Here is a 22260-nt window from a genome sequence, read left to right on the forward strand (position 1 = left end):
AAGTTTTCTAGGTACATACTCAGACATTTCCACCAAGCCTAACCAATTTCCTTTAAAACAGCTTATGTATTTTAATGTGTTGCCTGCCTCAGGCCTGTGCTGGACAAAGCTCCAGCACTGCAGATTCTGTGGGGGTGTTAAAAATCTCAGCACATAGCAAATGCAGAGGGATGGAAGAAATTTTGGTGCCAGCTTTGTCTGCTTGTTTGCAGAATAGGTGATTTTTCAGGCTGAATATCTGCGTTAGAATTTGGCCAGCATCACAAGAATTCACTTGCCTGCTCTTACATAAAAGTGTCAGTACGGTCTTGGCCCCTTTGTTTATGTTTTATTTCTTCTCTCTCAGGAAAAACAAATGACTGCGTTGTCCCTGCTGTGCCTCCACCTCATAATGTCATTATTGCTTCAAGTATCATCATTATTATGTTCCTTTTGGCTCTCATCCTAGCAGCAAGATACCTCCCAAGGCATGGTAAGTGTCACTCCTTTTTCCAGAAACCGTTTCTTAATGCTGATGGAGTGTGGTGGGTTAACACCCATTCTGAAAACAGAACCAAAACAGGGGGGAGGGCTTGCGAGTGCTTTGCCCTCCCTGCAGGGCATTTTCCCCCTGGGAAACTGAGTCTGTTCCACTACCCCCTCCCTGGCTAGCCAGGGTATAAAAAGCAGGATATTGCAGCTATTAGCTCCTTTTGGCTCCTGCCTCTCCTGGATGAGAGCTACTGCAGCTACCTCCTTGCTCCTCTGCCATGTGGTCAGGCCTGATCCTTCTCCCTGCTGCCTCCGCGCCTCTTCAGAGAGGTTTTGTATTCTTCTTCTTTGTCCCCCTCCCGCCCATCCTTGTTCCTTGCCCTTGTGAACCTTACCTGTTATTGATATATATATATATATTTTTTTTTTAAAGAAACCTCTTTACCTCTCTACTTCCAAGCTGACTCCAAATTATTGTTTCATGGATTTGCTCCTACCTTTCTTTTCCCTCTCTGTTGGGAGGGAGGAGGGGGGAGTAGGGGAGAGATTCTCAGCCTTGCCCCCATCTGAGCTCTTAACTCCCAGTTAAGGCTTAAACCACCACATGGAGGTTCTATGGAAAGCATACATTTATAGAAACTACTGACACGCTATGCACTTCTGTACCACCTTTTCCTTGTTTTGTTTTCTGTTTGTTTGGGTTTGGTTGGATGGTTGGTTGGGTTTGTGTTGGTTTTTTTTCTCATGCAGCATCTACTGTCATAAAATCTAACTCCACTTTAAGACTTTTCCTCCATTTTGTGTGCCAGCGGCACTAGGGTTTGGATTTGATAGTGAAGGAGTAATGGGGATTTTTGACAGCAGATCAGAGTATTTCCAAAATACAGAACTGAAGAGATTCACAAAGTTTCATTTTTATGTGTTCAGATGCTTGAAGATGCCAAGAATCTTGGTGGTCTTGATAGATGCAGATGAGCACTAACAGTTTCAATACTGGATCTCTCCACACACCCTACATAGATAATTCCTCAGAAAATTCACAGAGCCAGTTACAAAATGCATAGTGCTAGAGCTGCAGAAAGCATTTCAGCATAACAATGTCCCACTTTTAGAGGAAACCCAGGCAGGAGAGATGGATTCGTGTAGCCAAAACTGCACAGGTGAGGTGCACTGTCCAGCACTATAAAGTCTCCAGTAAATCCATACATGACTCCAGGAGTTTTTCAGCAGCAATGGAGGCCTCAAGTGTTTCAGGGCTAGCTGGCAGCTGAATGGATTTATTATTTTGTTTGGCTCAACAAAGTCTGAACTGTTTCTTCTAATCATATCTAAGATGGCCTAGCCATAAAGCCCCTGAAGATGTGAACAGACATTTCATGAATGTACAAAGGCAGCTAGGCATCCAGCCAGTATTGAAAGTCAACAGCAGTAGATGTCCCATTCACACCCTCCTAGCAGCTTTGGAAAGCATTCCAGGATAAAGACTGTAGGATTTGCAGAACAGCATAAATATCATCCAATAAAATTCTGTCAGCTCACTGGGGAAGCCAAGCCTAGAGAGAAGAATGGCAAACCGGGAGTGCTCTGTGTTCAGCACACTTAAATCAGAAGCCACCAGTCCGTGCTGAGCATCTGATCTCATGGTGGTTGCAGTGGTCTGCCCTGCTGGAAAGATGTTATTTGCCAGGCAGCAAGGACTGCGTTCACGTGGGGACACCACAAGACTGTTGTGCTTGTACCTTCTGCTACCTCTATTTCAGCTTCAGACAAGTTCAATCCCAAATGAGAAGTGTGGAGGCAGCTTTACCATTTTTCTTTTCCTCTTCTCACCAACCACATCCCTTCAAAAACAAATGTGACCACTGAGTCAGGCTGGGCTAATTGTCAAGTTTTACCACAAAGAAAGGAAGCTTCTGGAAGGCAGTGACTACACCTGTGCACCTCCTCATTTTCCACTCATGTGCCCCTATGATAGCAGTGCTGGTTGCCCCCTGCTGTTCCCTGGGGCTATGTCAATGGGAAAGCAGCAAGCAGGTTGAAACTGAGAAAATCACCGCTGATCACAGCCTGTGCTGCTATCTGCATGGGTAATGAGCTTCTAGTTATAGAAGAAAATGAACTGGAATTCAAAGATTTGGCTCTAAACAAATATAGGCTGGAAATGGAAATGGAAATGTTCTTTCCCACTCAATTAGTAAGATCCTGGAGCACTCTGAGACAGCTTTTTATATAGAACCCATATTGCTTTTAAAGGAGCTGTAAAAAGCATGCCAGTGTGGTAGGATGGCATCAGCTACAACAGCACGGGACATGGCTGCATGAGCTGGAGTTTCCCTTTCAGTCCCATTTTCCTAATATGCAGGGGGGAGCCGATTTGCCAGTTCAGGTGGTGCTATTTTGTACAGCCACTTTCCAGACCAGGCATGGACTGTAAAAAAACTGGAGGTAGAAATTCCCAGTTTGCACAGTTGTCATATTTCAGTGCTGCTGCACATTGCCACCTGCCTGGGAAGGGAAGTGTCTGTCCTAAGAGCTGGTGTTGCTACAGATCACCTTTCAAGAGCTATTTTAGGAGCTTAGAATAAGTCTGAGAGTACCTCTGTTATGCTGGAATATGGAAAACTGAGTCAGGAGCTGCCTTGAAGATAAGAGTGGTTTCTGGGCTCATAATGCCGTGCTTCAAAGAGCTGAAGTTTGGGAGGGAAGAATAGAGAGACAGAGTGAGGTGGAATTAAGAGTTCTCAGATGTGTGATGGTGGTGGTGACAAAAATGTATAGATCCTTTGTTGAGGGTCACAACTCCCTGCTCTGAGATGTTCATAGCATATCTTTGCAGTAATTTAAGAACTGACTAGATCTTCTTCATATCTTCAATTAATTTAACACCAAGATGAGGCCAAGGTTAGAGGTCACATAGAATAGGTTAGGATCCGTGTTGTGAAATCTGTGCAAGTACAATTTCCTGTGATTAGCACAGGGAGGTTCAACTCCAATTATTAAAGTCAAAGTCATTCATAGATACTGAGACAGCAAGGGGACCTGTTTAAGCTGAACTCCTTTTAAAGCACTGAAGGAACTGTTTGACTGCTTCTAACACTGCCATTCTTTCACTCTCATGAGAAACTGCATTTAGTGACGTGGAACCTTTGCCATCATTTCCCTTCTGACACCGCCGTAGCATGTAGCAACCTCTCTTGGTGCCAAGCTGAGGTCCTGGCTCTGTACTAATGGGACCCATTCTGCCCATATGACACTGTATAAATAAGGTTGATATATAACAGCTTTCTGTCAAATCAGACAATGGCTCTGGGCCAGCCCTATTCAGATATACTGCAAGGAAAAGTGGCAGCAGCTAGACTTAAAAAAATGATTGATCTTTAATTTCTTCTCTCCTTTCTTCCCACTCTCAGTTACACTTTGTTGAGGAAGACATTTGGATACAACATTTCTGTGTCTTCTGGAATTTCAAATACTAATGGGGAATCTTCTTTTGCAGTTGGTTCTCACTGTTGTAAGCCTCAGGATTCAGTGGAAGAGGATGTGAAAGAATGCACAAAGCCACCCACAAGTTCTAAAATGACATCTGAAACATCATCTGTGTGATCAGGTCACACCAGCAGGTAGCTTTGTTCACCATTCTTCTCTTGGCAAAGTAGCTTCTCAAATACTGTTAGATTCTTGTGTGATGTTAGTTCCCAAAACCACATATGGCTTTTCATAGGATGTCTGCTCTCCTTTAGGGAAAATAAAAGCAGGAGGGCCCCACTGCCAGCTTAGACACACGGTGTTTCCCGCTCAGGTCACTAAAGGAATGATGCTCATGTTGCTTGTGGGGCATTACTTTGTTTAGGTTATTTCAAATGTCTAGAAATTAATGTAGCAAAAACCCTTAAAGGACCAAATTTCCTGGGTTGCTAAGCTGTTTTGTCCACAGAATGTGCCCTGCATGGGGGGGGGGGGGGAGCTACAAGTTTCTGTGGCATTCATTTCTATAATTAACATAAAAATTAAAGGACTAAAGGTGAGAGAAAGAGAGGTGAAAGAAAAGGAAGGTTTGACAACTTTGACTGTCAGTGTCTTCTCTGAACCTGTGTCAGGAAGCTGGTGAATAGCTGAGAGGTGAGTTTGTGGCATGATCATGCATTGACAGGCTGGAGAGGTGGGCACAAGCCAACCTCATGAGGTTCAACAAGACCAAGTGCAGGGTCCTGCCTCTGGGTCGAGGCAATACCAGGCACAAATCCAGGCTGGGCAGTGACTGGCTGGAAGCAGCCCTGAGGACTTGGGGGTGCTGGTAGACGAGAAGCTCAACATGAGCTCTCAATGTGCTCTTGCAGCCCGCAAAGCCAATCAGATCCTGGGCTGCAGCAGGAGAATTGTGGCCAGCAGGTCAAGGGAGGTGATCCTCCCCCTCTACTCAGCTCTAGTGAGACCCCACCTGGAGTCCTGCCTCCAGTTCTGGAGCCCCTATTACAAGAGGGATGTGGAGGTGCTGGAAGGTGTCCAGAGAAGGGCCATGAGGATGATCAGAGGGCTGGAGCACCTCTCCTATGAGGACAGACTGAAGGAGTTGGGGCTGTTCAGTCTGCAGAAGAGAAGGCTCCGAGGTGACCTAATTGTGGCCTTCCAGTATCTGAAGGGGGCCTACAGGAAGGCTGGGAAGGGACTTCTCAGGATCTCAGGTAGTGCTAGGACTAGGGGGAATGGAATGAAGCTGGAGGTGGGGAGATTCAGACTGGACATGAGGAGGAAGTTCTTCCCCATGAGAGTGGTGAAGCCCTGGAATGGGTTGTCCAGGGAGGTGGTTGAGGCCCTGTCCCTGGAGGTGTTTAAGCCCAGGCTGGATGAGGCTCTGTCCAGCCTGATCTAGTGTGAGGTGTCCCTGCCCATGGCAGGGGGGTTGGAACTAGATGATCCTTGTGGTCCCTTCCAACCCTGACTGATTCTATGATACTATGATACTATGACCTTTTGGGATCTGCAGTGACATCCTCTGCTGCTGCCCTTGTGCTGATTTTATAGTCCTCCCAACTAAGAATTCAGCAGTCCTTTAGTTCCTGTCCTGTTGGACTCATTTATGAGTAGTTCATCAGTGCTGCAGGTCCCACATATGGCTCTATGCCCTGGAGGTTATTCCTGGCTGATGCCACATGAGCCATGTGCCTGACCTGATGTGTAAGCATGGGAACATCACTGGCGATAGAACTGAATGAGTGACCAAACGGTAGTGAGAGAGAGGTGAACAACAAGAGAACAGCTCCAGCTTTCATAGAATCATAGAATAAGGTTGGAAAAGACCTCAGAGAGCATCAAGTCCAACATATCACTCAACACCTCATGACTAACTAAACCATGGCTCCAAGTGCCTCATCCTTTTTGAACACCTCCAGGGATGGTGACTCCACCACCTCCCTGGGCAGTACATCCCAATGGCCAATCTCTCTTGCTGGGAAGAACTTTCTCCTCACCTCCAGTCTAAACTTCCCCTGGCACAGCTTGAGACTGTGTCCCCTTGTTCTGGTGCTGGTTGCTAGAGAGAAGAGACCAACCCTTTTCTGGCTACAACCACCTTTCAGGTAGTTGTAGAGAGCAGAGCAATGAGGTCACCCCTGAGCCTCCTCTTCTCCAGACTGTCCTCATAGGGCTTGTGCATGAGACCTCTCTCCAGCCTCGTTGCCCTTCTCTGGACACATTCAAGTGTCTCAATGTCCTTCCTAAACTGAGGGACCCAGAACTGGACATGGTACTCAAGGTGTGGCCTAACCAGCGCTGCGTACAGGGCAGAACGACTTCCCTGCTCCTGCTGGCCACACTCAAGACCTCTCCCCAGCCTCGCTGCCTTTCCTGGTAAGAGCAGCAATGCCAGGCCACTTCTGAGCTATCTCCATTTCCTTCAGCATCCAGAGAAGTGGAAAAGAAAAATGTTCTTCCTTAAGGCTTGCCCTGGCATCACTCATATTTTAAAGGAGTTACTTCTAGTAATGAGGTGTTGTGAAGGATGGGCTGAGGAAGAGTCAGCTTTACCAAGGTTTTATGACTATAAAGCATTCTTTTAATTTTGCCCTGAAAGCTCAGCTGTGATCTTCAGGAAGACATTTTACAACTTGAGAAAAGATAATCAGCTAACTGTTCTTATTCACATCATTATCCAAGTTACTGCATTCCCTGCTGTCACCACAGCATGCTGAATTGTCAGGGTGATGCTGGAGAGTAGCAGCTGCAGAGTCCTAGAAGTCATGAATTTGTCACACTGTGTGCTGCAGCAATCTGAAAGCGATGGAAAGGAGGGGAAACCGTAACACACTTGGCTCATTTCCAAACCTGACCACCCACTCATGTTTTGCTCTGGGGAAGACCCTATCTGGAACAGATACTAGAGCCTTGGTTAGCATGAATTCTGTGTGGTTTTGTGATGGGAGTGGCAGGAGTTCACCCACTGAATAAATCCATTCTGCCACATTCCTCTTTTGTCACCAAAGCTTGTTGGGCTTTTCCCATTTTTCCCAACTCCGCCTGTCTTCCTCTAGTAGCTATCATCTCTTAACTGGACACAGTACTCAACTCTTAACTGGACATAGGACTCAAGGTGTGGCCTAACACTGTACTGGTAAGGCCACACCGTGAGTCCTGTGTCCAGTTCTGGGCCCCTCAGTTCAGGAAAGATGTTGAGTTCCTGGGAGGTGTCCAGAGAAGGGCAACAAAGGTGGGGAGAGGTTTGGAGCACAGCCCTGTGAGGAGAGGCTGAGGGAGCTGGGGTTGCTTAGCCTGGAGAAGAGGAGGCTCAGGGGAGAGCTTCTTGCTCTCTCCAACTTCCTGAAGGGAGTTTGTAGCCAGGCGGGGCCTGACCTCTTCTCCCAGGCAACCAGCACTAGAACAAGAGGACACAGTCTCAAGCTGTGCCAGGGGAGGTTTAGGCTGGATGTTAGGAAGAAGTTCTTCATAAGGAGAGTGATTGCCCATTGGAATGTGCTGCCCAGGGAGGTGGTGGAGTCACCATCCCTGGAGGTGTTCAGGAGGAGACTTGATAGGGTTCTTGGTGCCATGGTTTAGTTGATTAGATGGTGTTGGATGATGGGTTGGACTTGATGATCTTGAAGCTCTCTTCCAACCTGGTTTATTAGAAATTAGAAATTAGAACTGTGTGTTGCACTGAGCCATGTTCATTAGTTGTCTTCACTCTGCAGAGGTATAGCAACCTTCATACCGTCCAAAGGTTTTCACAGTGAGCATTGAGCCAGTCTGCAGCTCCACTGCAGCGCCTGTCTGGAGCTGTCTAGCTGTGAGCAGCTCTGCCTTTACTGTTGTAGGAGCCCTCTTGTGGAGGGCCATCGCAGGTGATACCCGTTTATCTCGAATGCAACATTCAGGCTTACACTTAGGATTAAGGAGAAAGGGCGGCAGAAATCAGTAAAATCTTTTCTTTCTCCCCCTCAGGTTTCTTATCCTGTGTATTCTGCACTGCGGTCCCCACTGTTGGTTGTACAGCAATGCCTGCTCCGTTAACCCTTTGGCACTCTGAAAGGGGATGATGGAAGTAGAAAATTGTGCTCAAGAAGTCTGACAAAGCAATCTTGTGTGATTGAATACAAACCCCCACCTGTGCCACAGAAGCTGTGAGGTGGTGGTGTTATAACAGTCACCATTATTCCAACCGGGAGGACCATCAGTGTTCCTGCACCGGGACAGAAGAAGAGCATCGTCAGAGTTTGGGATCCTGTGGCTTAATGCTGCATCTATGAAAATTAGGGAACCAACAGAGCCCTAGCAGATAGCCCATGCCCACCTACCCCTTCAGGAATGCAGAGCTGACCTTTGGGAGACCCTGGACCCTGACAGAATCTCCAGTGAGGCCTTGCCTCCAAGTTGCAACTGTGAGCAGCCCAATTTCTTTTGTATTCAGCCTTGGACAGGTACCTGCCAGCACCATCCTTTGTGCTGGAGGACTTCGGGTTTGGACTTGACCACTGCAGATACACAGTCTTTCTCCCCTACAGAGGCAATGTCACACATGCTTTGCAAGAAAAAGCACCTTGAGGTGGGATCCTGTGCCTCACGCTCATTCTCATTGGTAAGAGACATACACACTGACAGTGCCCCTGACGGCTGATTAGCAATATTGCTTGGCTACAGCAGTGGCACAAGTTCTCATCACCTTTCTCTCCTGAAAGGGCATGCTTGCCAACCCAGGTACCAAGATACATCTCCCTCCTTACATTCCTGAGAGACACAACAGCCCATCTGGCATGGCACGGCACAGCCCGCCGGTGCGTGCCTGTGCCCACCTTGGCACACACAGCTGCTGGTTGTGTGCGCTCCCGCCTGCAGCAATGCCCAGCCTGCCTGCCGGCACGCCAAGCCACCTTCACATCCCTGCAGCAGCAGTGGCTCCCTCACATGTGCCTGCTGTAACACAGGGCCTTGCTTCACAAACACAGGACAGCTTTTGTTTGTACATTTGCCTAGGAATACTTGGCTAGGGCAGACTCTCCAGATTCTTGGGACTTTCTCACAGGGACATTGGGATTTACTTTGCTTGGAATGCTGCTGCTTTCTGCCAGAATTCTCTCAGCCAGGACTTGAAAGAAGTTCCCTACAGGATGTTAACATTGGATAGGGCTCATCTGATCCAAGTGATATTCTTGCCTACTGTGTAGGAAAAAGTGGTTTCTCATTTTGAGGGGAAAAAAAGAGGAAAAAAAACCCAGGCTCTGCAAGCTTCCTAAGCAGCTCTGCATACTAACCTCACTCAGCCCTGACCCAGGGTTGACAGATTTGGGTTTCTCTTTTGCTTTGTCCCACTGCAAGCTGTAGCCCCTCCCTTGCTGCTCTATCCATGTGTGGATAGCAGGGAAAACCAAAGGCCGAAAGCACCAGGCCATCTGCTTTGTGGGATGTTTTGTTGCTTGAGCTGTTTGCCTTGCTAGGTCACAGCAAAGGAACAGTCCATCCATTTCACCTCCTTCTAGCAGGCACCTATTGCTGCAGGAAATGGGAGGACTAAAAGTGGCTTATAGAGGATTGAGCTACAAGAGGCTAAGGGATCAAGCCACTGGTAAAAAGACACTGCTCCCTTCCTACTCCTGCTGCCCCATCAGCTTTTGTACTGCCTTGCCATGGTATGAAGTGGGAACTTCAGAACATTCTTTTGCAGGATTTTTTGATGGAGAAAGGAGATAATGTGGGTGAAAAGGAAAAAAAATCTCTTTGTGCCTGTGCATTGTGGTTGATAGCAGAACATAGGTGGTACAGAAAGCGGTTTCCAAAAGGCAGCCTGACACAGCGTATGGGCAATGCTGTCTCATAGATGTCAAGTTTCTTTTTCTTCCAGTCTATGTTTGTTGTTTCCAGCACAAACTACTAGCTTCTTGCAGGCTGAACACCCACTTTTCAGCATTCACTTTGCTCATTTTCAACGCTGTGCTTCCTTCACCTACTCTAACTATGATGCATTTCCACCTTACCAACCGCACCACAGCTCTGACAGCTGTACCAGCGCATTTCCTTCTGACTATCCCATGCTCTGCTTCTGCTCCTGACTGGTGAATGCACAGCCTAGCAGAGCAGGGCTTGTCTTTTGCTCTGCACCAAACCTTTCCACATCACCACAGACTCCTGTGACACTTTAACTCCTTCTAAAGGGGACAGAAATCTTCACTGACAAGTGTGTCCAGCATCAGTTTGGCTTTATATGCTCCATGGGCAGGTTATTTGGTTTCTTTTTTTTCCTTAAGCACCTATGCTGTGCATCATGTTATCTATGCTGTGCCCAGTGAATTGCACATAAATGGTTTCTGTGAGACCTTCTCAGCTTAATATATGGGTCTTCATACCAGGTGAGCTGCTCTGTTGCCACAGGTATTTTGTATACAACTTTCTTTTTCCCGGGGTTCCTCCTTTAATTGTGTTAAAAATAAATGGCAATAAAGGATGTCTGCTCCAGGTGCAGGGATGTGGTAGAGCCTTTCATTTATTCCTGACCCCCAGCCATCATTCCCCTCCTGCTGAAAATATACCTTGTGTAGCATCAAGGTAGGTGATGCGGCTCGTTGTCAGAACTCCAGCAGGTACAGGTGGCATCAAGAGACAGCTCTGTTTGCTGTGCTCAGCAGCAGTGACAGAATGGCACTCAGGTTCCCAGCTTGTCTGTACATCAGATAAATACATCTTGTGTCTGTCAATTTGTCAGTGTAGCTAGGGTGTGTGTGACACTCAGTTTGCAGCAGGTCTTCCTCCTCCCTCCCAAAAAGGGAGGCTACCTGCAAAAGCAAAATGCGGTCTCAAATGCTCTCACTGTATCCCTGCCACTTGTGTTACCTGAAGATGGAGGGCTGGTGACTTCAGTGTGGTGCTTTTGCTGGGGCCATGAGGGGAGTGAGAACATGAGGAATGCCTTACAGTTGTATTTAAACACAATGCTGTTTGGCCTGTGACCTTGAATAGAAGAAACAAGCAAGTGCAGGGAACTAAATCCTGCACAAAACAAGCGAAAAATGGCTACTGAGTGCAGGTGGAAGTCTCTGCTTCCCCTTTCTAATGTGCAGCATAAGGAAAAATGTGAACACACAGGAAAACTTTTTAACTGTGAGGCTGACAGAGCACTGGAAGAGGCTGCCCAGAGAGGTTGTGAAGTCTCCTTCTCTGCATATGTTCAAAAGCCCCCTGGATGTGGTCCTGTGTGACGTGCTCTAGGTGACCCTGCTCTGGCAGAGGGGGGGTTCGAATTAGATGATCTTTCAGGATCCCTTCACAACCCCTAATGCTTTGTGATTCTGTGATAAGGACCCAGAGCAGCACTTCCCTTCCTCACTTAATAGAGGAAATCTACACAACTTCCACACCATGGTATCAATGGTCAGACACAAGAAAATCAGTACTCTTCACACATCACATCCAACACCATTACAGAGGAGTAGAGAGAGACTGAGCACTGACACAGCTGAATGTCATCGGAACTGCTGTACAGCTGAGAGTGTGGGACAGCGGGCGGGAATGCAACAGCAATAAAAGGAGAGGAGAAAAACCAAACCAAAACACCTACCTCTGCATAACCACAATGGCAAAAAAGTGACTCAGAAAGGTTGTTTTGATGTGTGAGGGGGCAGAAGGCAGTAACACTGCTGCCACTAACACATGCTGAGCTCAAAACAGGGTGGGTACAGACATGGACTGTATTAGGAATAGTGTGGCCAGCAAGAGCAGGGAAGTCATTCTGCCCTGTACTCAGCACTGGTTAGGCCACACCTTGTCCTGTGTCCAGTTCTGGGCTCCTCAGTTTAGGAAAGATGTTGAGTTCCTGGGAGGTGTCCAGAGAAGGGCAACAAAGCTGGGGAGGGGTCTGGAGCACAGCCCTGTGAGGAGAGGCTGAGGGAGCTGGGGTTGCTTAGCCTGGAGAAGAGGAGGCTCAGAGAAGACCTTATTGCTGTCTACAACTCCCTGAAGGGAGGTTGTAGCCAGGTGGGGGTTGGTCTCTTCTCCCAGGCACCCAGCACCAGAACAAGAGGACACAGTCTCAAGCTGCACCAGCGGAGGTTTAGGCTGGATGTGAGGAAGAAATTCTTCACAAAGAGATTGGCCATTGGAATGTGCTGCCCAGGGAAGTGGTGGAGTCACCATCCCTGGAGGTGTTTACAAAGAGCCTGGATGAGGCCCTTGGTGCCACGGTTTAGTTGATGAGATGGTGTTGGGTGATAGGTTGGACTCAGTGATCTCAAAGGTCTTTTCCAACCTGGTGAATTCTGTATTCTGTATCTGTACCTCTGCTTGCTCAGTCCCTCACTTACACATGGAAAAGGAAAATCAAAGCTGGTTGATGATAAACCCTGTCATCAAATGTGTTTCTTCTTTAAATGGAACAGAGGTGTTTAAAAAAGAAAATGCTCATTTCAGAAGCCAGGAAACAGAACACCTTCCTGGAGGAAAAGGTGTGCCAAAAAGCTGCTTTGGGTGGGTGGAATATGCTCTGTGGAATTGACTGTTGCTATTTCAATCACCAGTAATCAGCTGTAACACAGAAAAGCATTCAGTCAGAACAGATTTACTGCTCTTTACTTGTGGAGGGAGATCCAAACCCCCTGTTTGGATGCAGTTCCCTTTGGTAGGAGGAAAAACTCCAAGGAAGAAAGGGCATCAGAATTCAGACCTTCTGCTTTGATGGCTGTAGTGATAAGCCACCAGGCCCTTCTGGGTACAGACCACTGCTGCTTTAACTTCAGCCCTACCCATAGCTAACAGCTAGGACTTAACATCTGATCAAAACAGGACAAAAGAGCAAACAGAACAGGTATACTCCTGGCTCTTCTCTTTGTCACTGCCCAGATGGTGCTCTGCACTGAGACACATTAACACTACACTTTGGGAACACAGCTATTTTATACTTGCTTTGCCACAATATAATGGTAAGACAGCTTACATATTCTCAGGCCCCTGAAGAACCTGCTGCATAGACAGAAGAAGCTGATGGATGGAGGGAAACTTACAGTGATACATCTAAGTGTCCCAAACAAATGGTTTTCTATCTAGAACAGAAAATGCAACTCTGTCATAAGTGTGGAATGAAGACCCACACCTCAATGTCATTTGAGTAATGCTCATACAACAGATGAGATTTTTATCACAGTACCACAGTGTAGTAGAGGTTGGAAGGGACCTCAAGAGATCATGGGGTCCAGCACCATCTGGCAACAGCAGGAGACTTTACTGCTCACTGGTGGGACCTTGATGCAGCTGTTCCCATGGGGTATCACTGAAGCACCTTTCCTAACACAAATACTGTAGTCACACAAAGTACATGATGTACTACAATAGAGTACAGACACAATCACCACTGCTAGATGGCTTTATTGAGTGTCTTCAACCACATTTCCTCCAAAGGTAATTCCCTGACTCCCAATCTTCAAATTAAATCAGAGGCCTTTTTATTGTCACTGAAACTGTCCACAGTGCCAGGTCTTCCACCATCAGCCCACAAACAAGTCATCATTTTCTGTACCCTCCTTAGCCACACTTCTGCTAGGCACCCAAACCATGTGTCTTTCAGGGTATTCACATATCATCCCCAGCTCCTCCACCCTTCCTCAACACTGCAACATACTCCAAGCACTGTAGGAAACAACTGTGGGGGTTTTGCAAAAAACCAAAAAGGCCTGCAGAAACCACCAGCAGCAAAACAGCCTGGGTCCCTGCCAGGCAGAGGCAGGCTGTGCCAGGGGGGTGACAAGGAGAACTGCTCACACTGGTGTTGCCTGCATTGAGCTTCAATGGCAAGTTCTGCAGGCACTGTCTGAAGAGCAGTGTCAAGTAGAGCATAATTAGCTTTTGGAACCAGGGTACCTTTAGCATCCAAATTTCTACTAGGCTCCATCATTTCTACATCATTGCTGGTTTGGACATTTTCAGCAGTGAAATGGGTTCCAGACAAGGCTCTGGGGGCACCATCAACCCCTGCCAAACTTTCTAGCCTGCAGAGTCTGTACTTCAGGCTTTTCCTTCTCAGGTGGAACACATTTAGCCCTTCCAAGCTCTTGTGCAGTGATATGCATCCATGAACAATTCCAGCAAAATGCTTTCTCACAAGTGCATAGGACATAACTGCATTCACAGAAGACTTCCACAGCCCCTGGACTGAAGACTTATACAAGCAGAATCCAAGTCTTTGTTTCTGCTTACAACAGAGATCTGGGGAAGACTCAGTAGTTCTTAGATTCTCTTGTTCATGTCTGATCCTCCCTGGGCATTGCTTTCTGTTTGGCCTATGACTTCAGTCACACTGAGCCTGGATTGCCTAATGAGAGAAGAGAGAGTGCAAAGTAAGTTAATGCTGTATTGTCTTGACAAAGGCATCACTGCAGAATCCCAACTCTTGAAAAGGTTCTCCCAGAACAGGCATTATTTGTGAGTTCTTCTAAGTCACAAAACCAGTGTCATAGCCTTTTCTCCTCAAACCCTCCAGCTGTTCTTCTTCTTTCCTCTCTTTAGCAGGGATGGAAAGAAGGCAGCAATGAATGAAAAGCCAGAGTTCTGGCCTCTCCCAGTTTTGGTAAAGAAATGTTACTGTGCTTGTCCTGCTGATCCGTGTGGCCACTGCAAAAGTGACAAACTGATGTAGAGTCAGTGGGCATGAATACCTGGAACACAATACCTTGTTACAAAGTAAGCAGGAACATCTGAGGCTAGGAAGACTAAATCAACAGCTCACCAACTGGCAAGTGAAACACACCAAAAGCCAAGAGCAGAAGAAGCAAAGTTTAGAAAGTCTGTGTGTCATGGCTGTTTCAAAAGATTTGAGCCACAGAGACTCAGAGACCTAGACAAAGACTCAAAACAGGCAGAGCTGCTCCTTACCACTCTGCTAACTTTTGTTCATACAGCTCCCTGCGCTCACGATTTCTCTTCTCCTGCAAGGTCTCACCAGCAAGCTTCTGCATCATTATTAAGAGCCCCCCTGCAGGGATGCTAGAAAAGAAAGCAGAAAGTCACAAGTCAAGGGGACATACAACAGCAGTAACCTACCAGCATCAGCAAAAGGAGCATGCAGGGGCCAGCCAGCAGATGAACAGAGCAGTGCTCCTCAACACTCACAACACACCACAGACTAAGGTAGTCCTGCTCTACTGTCAGCCACCAAACACAGCCTCTCTTCAGCTGTGACTCACTGCAGCCCCTTCAATAACGTATTTGGAATTTACTCATTGACAGGCAGCCATAGGGCAAAGAAGTAGAAGGAGTTAAAGTGCCCCAACAACTCCTGTAGATCCTCAGACCCATAATTTATTTGCACTCCTGCTTATCTTCTAACCTACCTCTGCAGGTACTCGTGCTTTCATTGGCAAAGCTCCCAGGCTGCATCCAAGCATGCCCACAGCTCACATCATCCTGACAGTGCTATGTAGCACATACAAAGCTCATGCCCTTCTTCAGGTATGATCCCCAAATCCACTTGTGAGGATAGTCACAAGTCAGTAATTTGAGAAAAAAATCCCAGTCAGACTTCTCCTGAGTTAGGTCACTGTCTTGACAGACAGAGCTCTGAGAGAGAACCATGTGTTCCTCCATGCCCCAGGGAGCTTTATGGGATACACAACTGCAAGGCACACACAGAAATGTGCCACCTGACAGTCTTGGGTGGTGATTTTCTAAAAAGGTAATTTTTTTTTTAACATTTATTCCTAACCCAGGGGCTGCCAGTTCCCAGGCTGTCATCAGGATGTCAAACACCCCTTGGGCACTGTCAGGATCCTGAGCTGCAAGAGGAGCAGTTGCCAGAGAAGATGAGAAGGGAGCTCAGAAGTTGTGTCTTACACCCCTGCCTTTACCTCCAGACAACACAATTCCTTTCAAAAGATGTCCAATGGTTCTGAACTCAACCATGGGGCTCATCAGGGAGAATATCAAGAAAAGGGGACAGGAGATGCCTATAAACCACCCTCACAATATCCTGTTTGACAGGGGTTAATGTTTTCTCTACTAAGCAAAGAGAAGCAAGTAAGATCCTCTGCTGAGGATCACTGGGGATGCTGCACAACACAAATCAAGGAAAAAAAACCAGAAGAAATAACCCAACAGTTTCTAAAGGCTGGAAGAAAAGTCCTTGTCATGAGGTCCCAAGACACAGAAAATCCCTCAAGGAAAAAGAAGGGAAGTTTCTGTAGCCCCATCCAGGATTCATGGCTTGGTGTGCGTGGCCACCATCTAACCAGGACCCTTGAAGAGCAGCTGTGCTCAACCACTCCTCGGCAGGAGCCACAACTCACCCACATGCTGTTCCGAACACAAAGCCACCTGCCAGTCCCTGCAGGCCCAAGTGCATTCTGAAAAGGGCTCCAGTGAAGCCTAAAAAAAACACAAAACCACTGAAACCACAAACAGCCCCCCACCATCCATTCTCATACACATACAGGGAGGGAGCTGCTTTGCTGCATTTCTCTTCATGAGCTGACATCTACTTTTAGCAGAGCAGAAACCATGCACTATGGCCAGCAGGAGCAACTCTCATCCTATAGTCACCATGGTCTTTGTTAAGAAAGCATTGCACAAAGCTCCTTCTGCTTCAGAAACACTCCTTGAGATATCCTGGAGACATTCAAGGTAAGACTCAACAAGGCCCTCGGCAACCTGGTCTAGCTGGGGATGTCTACGCTGACTGTGGGGAGGTCAGACTAGATGACCTTTGGAGGTCCCCTCCAGGCTGGACTATTCTATGAAGTGTTAAGAAGTTACCTATGAAAGCAAACCCAAGCTCTCTCCAGGCTGGAGCATGACCCTTCCCCAGTCTGGGGCATGGATGTGGCACTTGAAGCCATGGTTTAGTAGTCGTGAGGTGTTGGGGGACAGGTTTTTGTGCTGTTTATTAATTGTAAATACCTGTATAATATTGTATCTCCTGTATGTTTTGTACATACTGATTGCATTCCATTGTAGAGCATACATTTTGCTTGTAAATACAGCTCCATTTGCTTATGAGTTGGTCTGGCAAAGTTAATGTTAGGGGGGGCAAATTTCAACCCACCACACCTGATAAATACATGCTTATGAGAGCAGGTTATGCTTCAAGCATTGTCTTGACCCTACACAAGTAGTCTTCATTCCAAAAACTCCTGCAACTCCTAATGGCTTCACAAGCACATCAATGTTTCCTGGGAAGGGAAGGGAGAAGGGAGAAGGGAGAAGGGAGAAGGGAGAAGGGAGAAGGGAGAAGGGAGAAGGGAGAAGGGAGAAGGGAGAAGGGAGAAGGGAGAAGGGAGAAGGGAGGAGAAGGGAGAAGGGAGAAGGGAGAAGGGAGAAGGGAGAAGGGAGGAGAAGGGAGGAGAAGGGAGGAGAAGGGAGGAGAAGGGAGGAGAAGGGAGGAGAAGGGAGAAGGGAGGAGAAGGGAGAAGGGAGAAGGGAGGAGAAGGGAGAAGGGAGGAGAAGGGAGAAGGGAGAAGGGAGGAGAAGGGAGAAGGGAGAAGGGAGAAGGGAGAAGGGAGAAGGGGAAACAGGGAAGGGGGAAGAGAAGAATCAAGAAGAGGCGAAGCATGCAGGAGCTATGGAGGAACTATGGAATAAAGTCATAACGGCAGTTGGTAGAACGTGAAACAAAACCCAGGAGCACAGAAGCTAGACAACTGGTCAAATCCAAGAGCATCTGCTTGTGCTTTTCTGCTTATGACTCTTGCCCATAAAGAGAGAAGTAGAGAAGGTGACAGCAGTCTTACCTCCTGCTGAAGCAAAATTACCGATGGTGGTCTTATTGCGGTACGCAGACAGCCCCGTGCTCACCACGCTGCGAAGATAAGGGACAGAAGAAGTCAGCAGCTGCACGTGGGAAAAGATGGGTAGCAAAACAGTCTGAAATAAAGCTGGGTTCCATTAAGCTGACCCTCAGGTTGCCTCTAACAGCCTTGTTGCCCATCTGTCCAGTGCACACACGTGCCAGACTCAAGTGCCTTGATTTCTGCAACTTCACTGCAGGCAGCTGCACAGCCAGAGGCCAGGGAAAACCAAGATTCCTGGCCTGGATCTGGCGTATTCCTTCTTTTTCTGATCAAAGACATTTTTTCTCTTGTATAATCAAGGATAAAAATAATTAAGCAGTGAAAAAGTACAGTCAGTCTGTCCTGATATAGGACCTTTACCCCCATAAACTGAATTTGTGTGTCAGTAACATCTTACCTGATAGACAGCCCTGCCACACACACACTAGAGGTAAGGCACTCATCATGTCAGCAGGATCACCTATTCTTCTTACCAGGGTAGTACAGCTAAGCCTCAAAACAATCCCTGTTCTCGGTTCAGTAGCCACATTTACAGGCTGGACAGATGGGCAGAGTCTAAGGGTATGAGATTGAACACGTCCAAGTGCCAGGTTCTGCACATTGGCCACAACAACCCCAGGCAGTGCTCCAGGCTGGGGTCAGAGGGGATGGAGAGCAGCCAGGCAGAGAGGGACCTGGGGGTACTGGTTGACAGTAGGCTGAACATGAGCCAGGGGTGTGCCCAGGTGGCCAAGAAGGCCAATGGCATCCTGGCCTGTATCAGGAATAGTGTGGCCAGCAGGAGCAGGGAAGTCATTGTGCCCTGTGCTCAGCACTGGTTAGGCCACGCCTTGAGTCCTGTGTCCAGTTCTGGGCTCCTCAGTTTAGGAAAGATGTTGAGATGCTGGAAGGTGTCCAGAGAAGGACAATAAGGCTGGGGAGGGGTCTGGAGCAGAGATCTGTGAGGAGAGGCTGAGGGAGCTGGGGTTGCTTAGCCTGGAGAAGAGGAGGCTCAGGGGAGACCTTCTTGCTGTCTACAACTCCCTGAAGGGAGGTTGTAGCCAGGTGGGGTTTTATCTCTTCTCCCGGGCAACCAGCACCAGAACAAGAGGACACATTCTCAAGCTGTGCCAGGGGAGGTATAGGCTGGAGGTTAGGAAGAAGTTCTTGTCAGAAAGAGAGATTGGCCTTTGGGATGTGCTGCCCAGGGAGGTGGTGGAGTCACCATCCCTGGAGGTGTTTAGGAAGAGCCTGGATGGGGCACTTGGTGCCATGGTTTAGTTGATTAGATGGTGTTGGGTGATAGGTTTGACTTGATGATCTCAAAGGTCTCTTCCAACCTCGTTAATCCTATCCTATCCTATCCTAGCCTAGCCTATCCTAGCCTAGCCTATCCTATCCTCTCCTCCTCAGCACTCTATAAGGCTCCTGCACCACTCTACAAGCCAACACCAAACTTCCTCTCCTCTTCAACGCTGGAATGGCACCCAGCCTTTGCACAGGGCAAAGCTAAAACAGCTTGGTTTGAAATGGCAAAAGTCAAAATTCGCTCAACTGCAAGACAAAATCTTCAGCTGAGTGAAGTCACAAGGCCGAGTGGTAAGTACCTTCCTTCAAAGCTCCTTACAAACGCTTGGTGAAAAGGACGATGGTCTGACTGCAGGGGAGACACCTGGTGGAAGATGAGGAGGCTACATGTCAAGCCCAGGAATAGCTAAAGAAATCCAAAGTACCAGGGGAGAAAAGTGAACGGCATACTAACTAAACCTCAGAGCAAATCCTAACCCAAGAACAGCCAAAGAAGAGCCAGAGAATTTGAGGAAGAAATTCAGGAAGGAGCAAAGTAATCAGGCAGCCAAAAACATAAACCAATGGTAGTCAAAACTGCTGGTGTCTTCAGAGCAGGTGGGAAATGTAAATAGAACATACCTGCAGATAGAAACAGTACAGTTTAGGACTAGACATAAATTTGCCCTTTTGAATTTCAGGGAAGGAGCTATTCCTAGTTTAAAAGGGCTTTACTCAGAGCAGTGTGTTCAGTTTGATGTGGTACTGTCAGAAATGTGCTGACATATCTGAGGGAGAAAATCACAGAAGCAGAACCAGTGCCCTCAGGAAAAAGGTGCCCTGGTTGTGTGCTTAGGAAAAATGTGAAGACCTAAAGAGGTACATACCACTGGTAGGTCTGTCTGTCTAGTGGCTGCTTAACAATGAGATGATCATCTGCAGGCATTTGAGGACAAGAACCAAGAGTTGTGGGCAATGCTAGAATACACAAACTATGAGTAATGTCCCACAGCAGAAAGAGACAAAAATTACTGTGGGATGAAAAGCTCTTCCAGCAGCAGTCAACACACTGTAACATTCTCCAAGAGAAAAAAAAAACACACACACAAGAAAGGGAGATGAAGCAGAAAGAAGCCCTCAAACAGAGGGGAGAACAGTACTCAAGCATGAATTAGATGTATGGAGCACGGCCTTTCCAGCTTTAGTTTTCAGGTTGGTTCATTAGGAGACTTGAATTCTGGGATAATTATCACAAGTTAAATCCTCTTCACCTTCACACCTTATTAATCAGACTCACTGCTAACACAGCACTTTGAGTCTCATCACTCACCACTGCTCTCGTGAGCACTGCCAGCATGAAGGGATCCCTGCCACTGGGGGGTTAAGCCTAAGCCACCTCTTCTCCCATGACTGTCACGAAGCACTTACTTGAATACTGTCACAAAAGCAGTCACTCTCCAGCTCCAGCGCCAGCCATAGCGGAGGAAACTCCTGAGCCCAGCCCGATGCGCAGATTGCTAGCAGCAGAGAGGAGACAGGTTACGGATCACAGCCCTGCTCCCCTTCACCAGCACAACCAACCAGCCTGGGGGGCTCACAATGGGTCATGGCACCGGCATCCCTTGGGAATGGTACCCTGGAGCCTGAGGGATCAAGTCAGCCATCTTCACAGGGAAAGCTGCTCACGTTTACCCCAGTCACCCACAAAAACCAAGAATTAATCCCACTCATCTTTCTAATCCCAGTGCTGAAACACATCTGGGAGGGGCAGGGAGAGCTTTCTGAGGACAGCATGGGAGGGGGGGTCAAACTAGAAACTACTTCTCAATTATTACAAGTATTAATAACCCTAATAAGCAAGTAACAACCACCTATTTAAATGTGAAGTGGCCATCAAGCTCTGCAATTTAGCACTGGCACTTAAAAGTTTGGGAATAAGTGGCTTTTAAAAAGATGTGATAAACAGAAGCTTCAGAAAAATTAAAACCATTCCAATTAATACCATGAAAGACAATTAATTTGCTCTTCCCCTGCATGTGGTGCACGTGCTTAGCCTGGGCCCTGAGACACAGAAAAGTCAGCAGAAGGGCTGAGTGATGCCAGGCGCCAATACTTTGCTGGGTGCTGGGTGAGAGCCAAATCCAAACAGTGAATGAAGTGAAAAATAGGCAGATTTTTAAAGGGCTTTCTTTCCTAATAATCCAGTTAACCGACAACTTCATTAACGGGAAAAAACCTTCCAATACACCTATAAAACGCCAAAAAAAAAAACCCAAAAAATGCTGTTGCGAGGTGCAGTGATAAGCTGAAAGGATTTGAAATGGTTTCATGAAGCTCACACGCACAAGAGAACACCGGCTTGGCACTGGGCAAAGTCTCTTGCCAACGTACTACAATGCACAAACCGAGACGCTGCTCAAGACACATTAATTGGCCATTCATCACCCACTCGGATTTGCGTGTAACTCATACTAACACAAGGTCATTCGCTCTCCTGCATTCCCGTGCCCGTAACGCGAAGAGGCGCCCCGTCCCCAGAGGCCCGAGGCCGCTCCGGTTCCCACCGCGCAGGGCGCTGCCCTTCGCTCTGCCGGCAGGAGCCCGCGCCGCTCCCCGTGTCACACACACGCACACGCACACAGGCAGAGCGGGCGGCCCGGCCCCACGGGCGGGCGCTGCCAGGCCGGGCCGTGCCGTGCCGCGGGACTCGTACCACCGCATCGGCGCGGTTCTGGAAAAGCTCCCCGTGACTACCCGCGATGAAAGCCTTGCGGGCCTGGTGGAAGGCCGGCAGCCCGCCGTACAACCAGCCGACGATTCCCGCGGTGAAGGCCTCCTTGAAGATGTTCACCGTTTCCTCCGGGTACTGCTGCCGCTCGCTGCAAGGGAAGGGCAGAGCAGGGCTCAGGGCTCGGCCAAGAGAGGCATGGGGGCCCCGCGGATGCCCACCTTTGCCCGCCCGCCCCGACTCGGCCCGGTCCTCACTCGCGCCGCCAGAGCTCGCTGAGCCGCTCCCAGCCCGTCTGCGGCGGCGGCGCCGGGCGGCCGAACTGCGACCCAGCGCCCAGGCCCTCCGCCATAGCCCTCCACGCCGCCGGCAGCGCTGGGCGGCCTCCGCAGCGCCCCCTGCCCTCCCGGCGGGGCACGGCACGGCGCGGCGGCAGCGGCCCGCTCCACGTTGTGCCTCCGGGAACACTGGCGGCGGAGCCCGGCTGCTCCGTAGGTACGGACGCGGGGCTTTGGCAAGGGGTCAGGGCTGGTTCAGCAACGGGGG

The 22260-nt window shown here is 48.3% G+C and overlaps 2 protein-coding genes across 3 annotated transcripts in view; one reads left to right on the top strand and one right to left on the bottom strand.

Annotated features, from left to right (window-relative positions):
* Window positions 1-10416, top strand: part of CD80 (CD80 molecule) — a 57113-nt gene extending 46697 nt beyond the window's left edge. For both annotated transcript variants that reach the window (XM_068144696.1, XM_068144695.1), the window contains exons 5-7: window positions 347-472; window positions 3968-4091; window positions 7906-10416. In XM_068144696.1, the coding sequence (XP_068000797.1) occupies window positions 347-472; window positions 3968-4074 (233 nt within the window). In that variant the 3' untranslated portion in view covers window positions 4075-4091; window positions 7906-10416. The remainder of the gene's footprint in view (window positions 1-346; window positions 473-3967; window positions 4092-7905) is intronic.
* Window positions 10417-13288: 2872 nt separating this feature from the next.
* Window positions 13289-22109, bottom strand: TIMMDC1 (translocase of inner mitochondrial membrane domain containing 1). The gene is made up of 7 exons (XM_068144698.1): window positions 21972-22109; window positions 21700-21865; window positions 20415-20503; window positions 17661-17728; window positions 16221-16299; window positions 14812-14922; window positions 13289-14251 (listed from the first exon to the last, which is right to left on the bottom strand). The coding sequence occupies exons 1-7, from the start codon at window positions 22064-22066 to the stop codon at window positions 14167-14169; spliced, it is 693 nt and encodes a 230-aa protein (XP_068000799.1). The 5' UTR covers window positions 22067-22109; the 3' UTR covers window positions 13289-14166.
* Between the last annotated feature and the right edge of the window lie 151 nt (window positions 22110-22260).

This window comes from Melanerpes formicivorus, unplaced genomic scaffold (assembly GCF_026170545.1).
Source record: "Melanerpes formicivorus ecotype bairdi unplaced genomic scaffold, bMelFor1.0.p_v2 SCAF_11, whole genome shotgun sequence".
NCBI classification, from domain to species: Eukaryota; Metazoa; Chordata; class Aves; order Piciformes; family Picidae; genus Melanerpes; species Melanerpes formicivorus.

Excerpts from the sequence above, each read along its gene's own strand:
- TIMMDC1 (XM_068144698.1), bottom strand. The coding sequence starts at position 22,066 with ATGGCGGAGGGCCTGGGCGCTGGGTCGCAGTTCGGCCGCCCGGCGCCG. Across the intron at positions 17,729-20,414 it reads GCTTTTGTGACAGTATTCAA|CGTGGTGAGCACGGGGCTGT; the intron begins GTAAGTGCTTCG and ends TTATCTTCGCAG. Across the intron at positions 14,923-16,220 it reads GTGTTCGGAACAGCATGTGG|CATCCCTGCAGGGGGGCTCT; the intron begins GTGAGTTGTGGC and ends TTTCTTTTCTAG.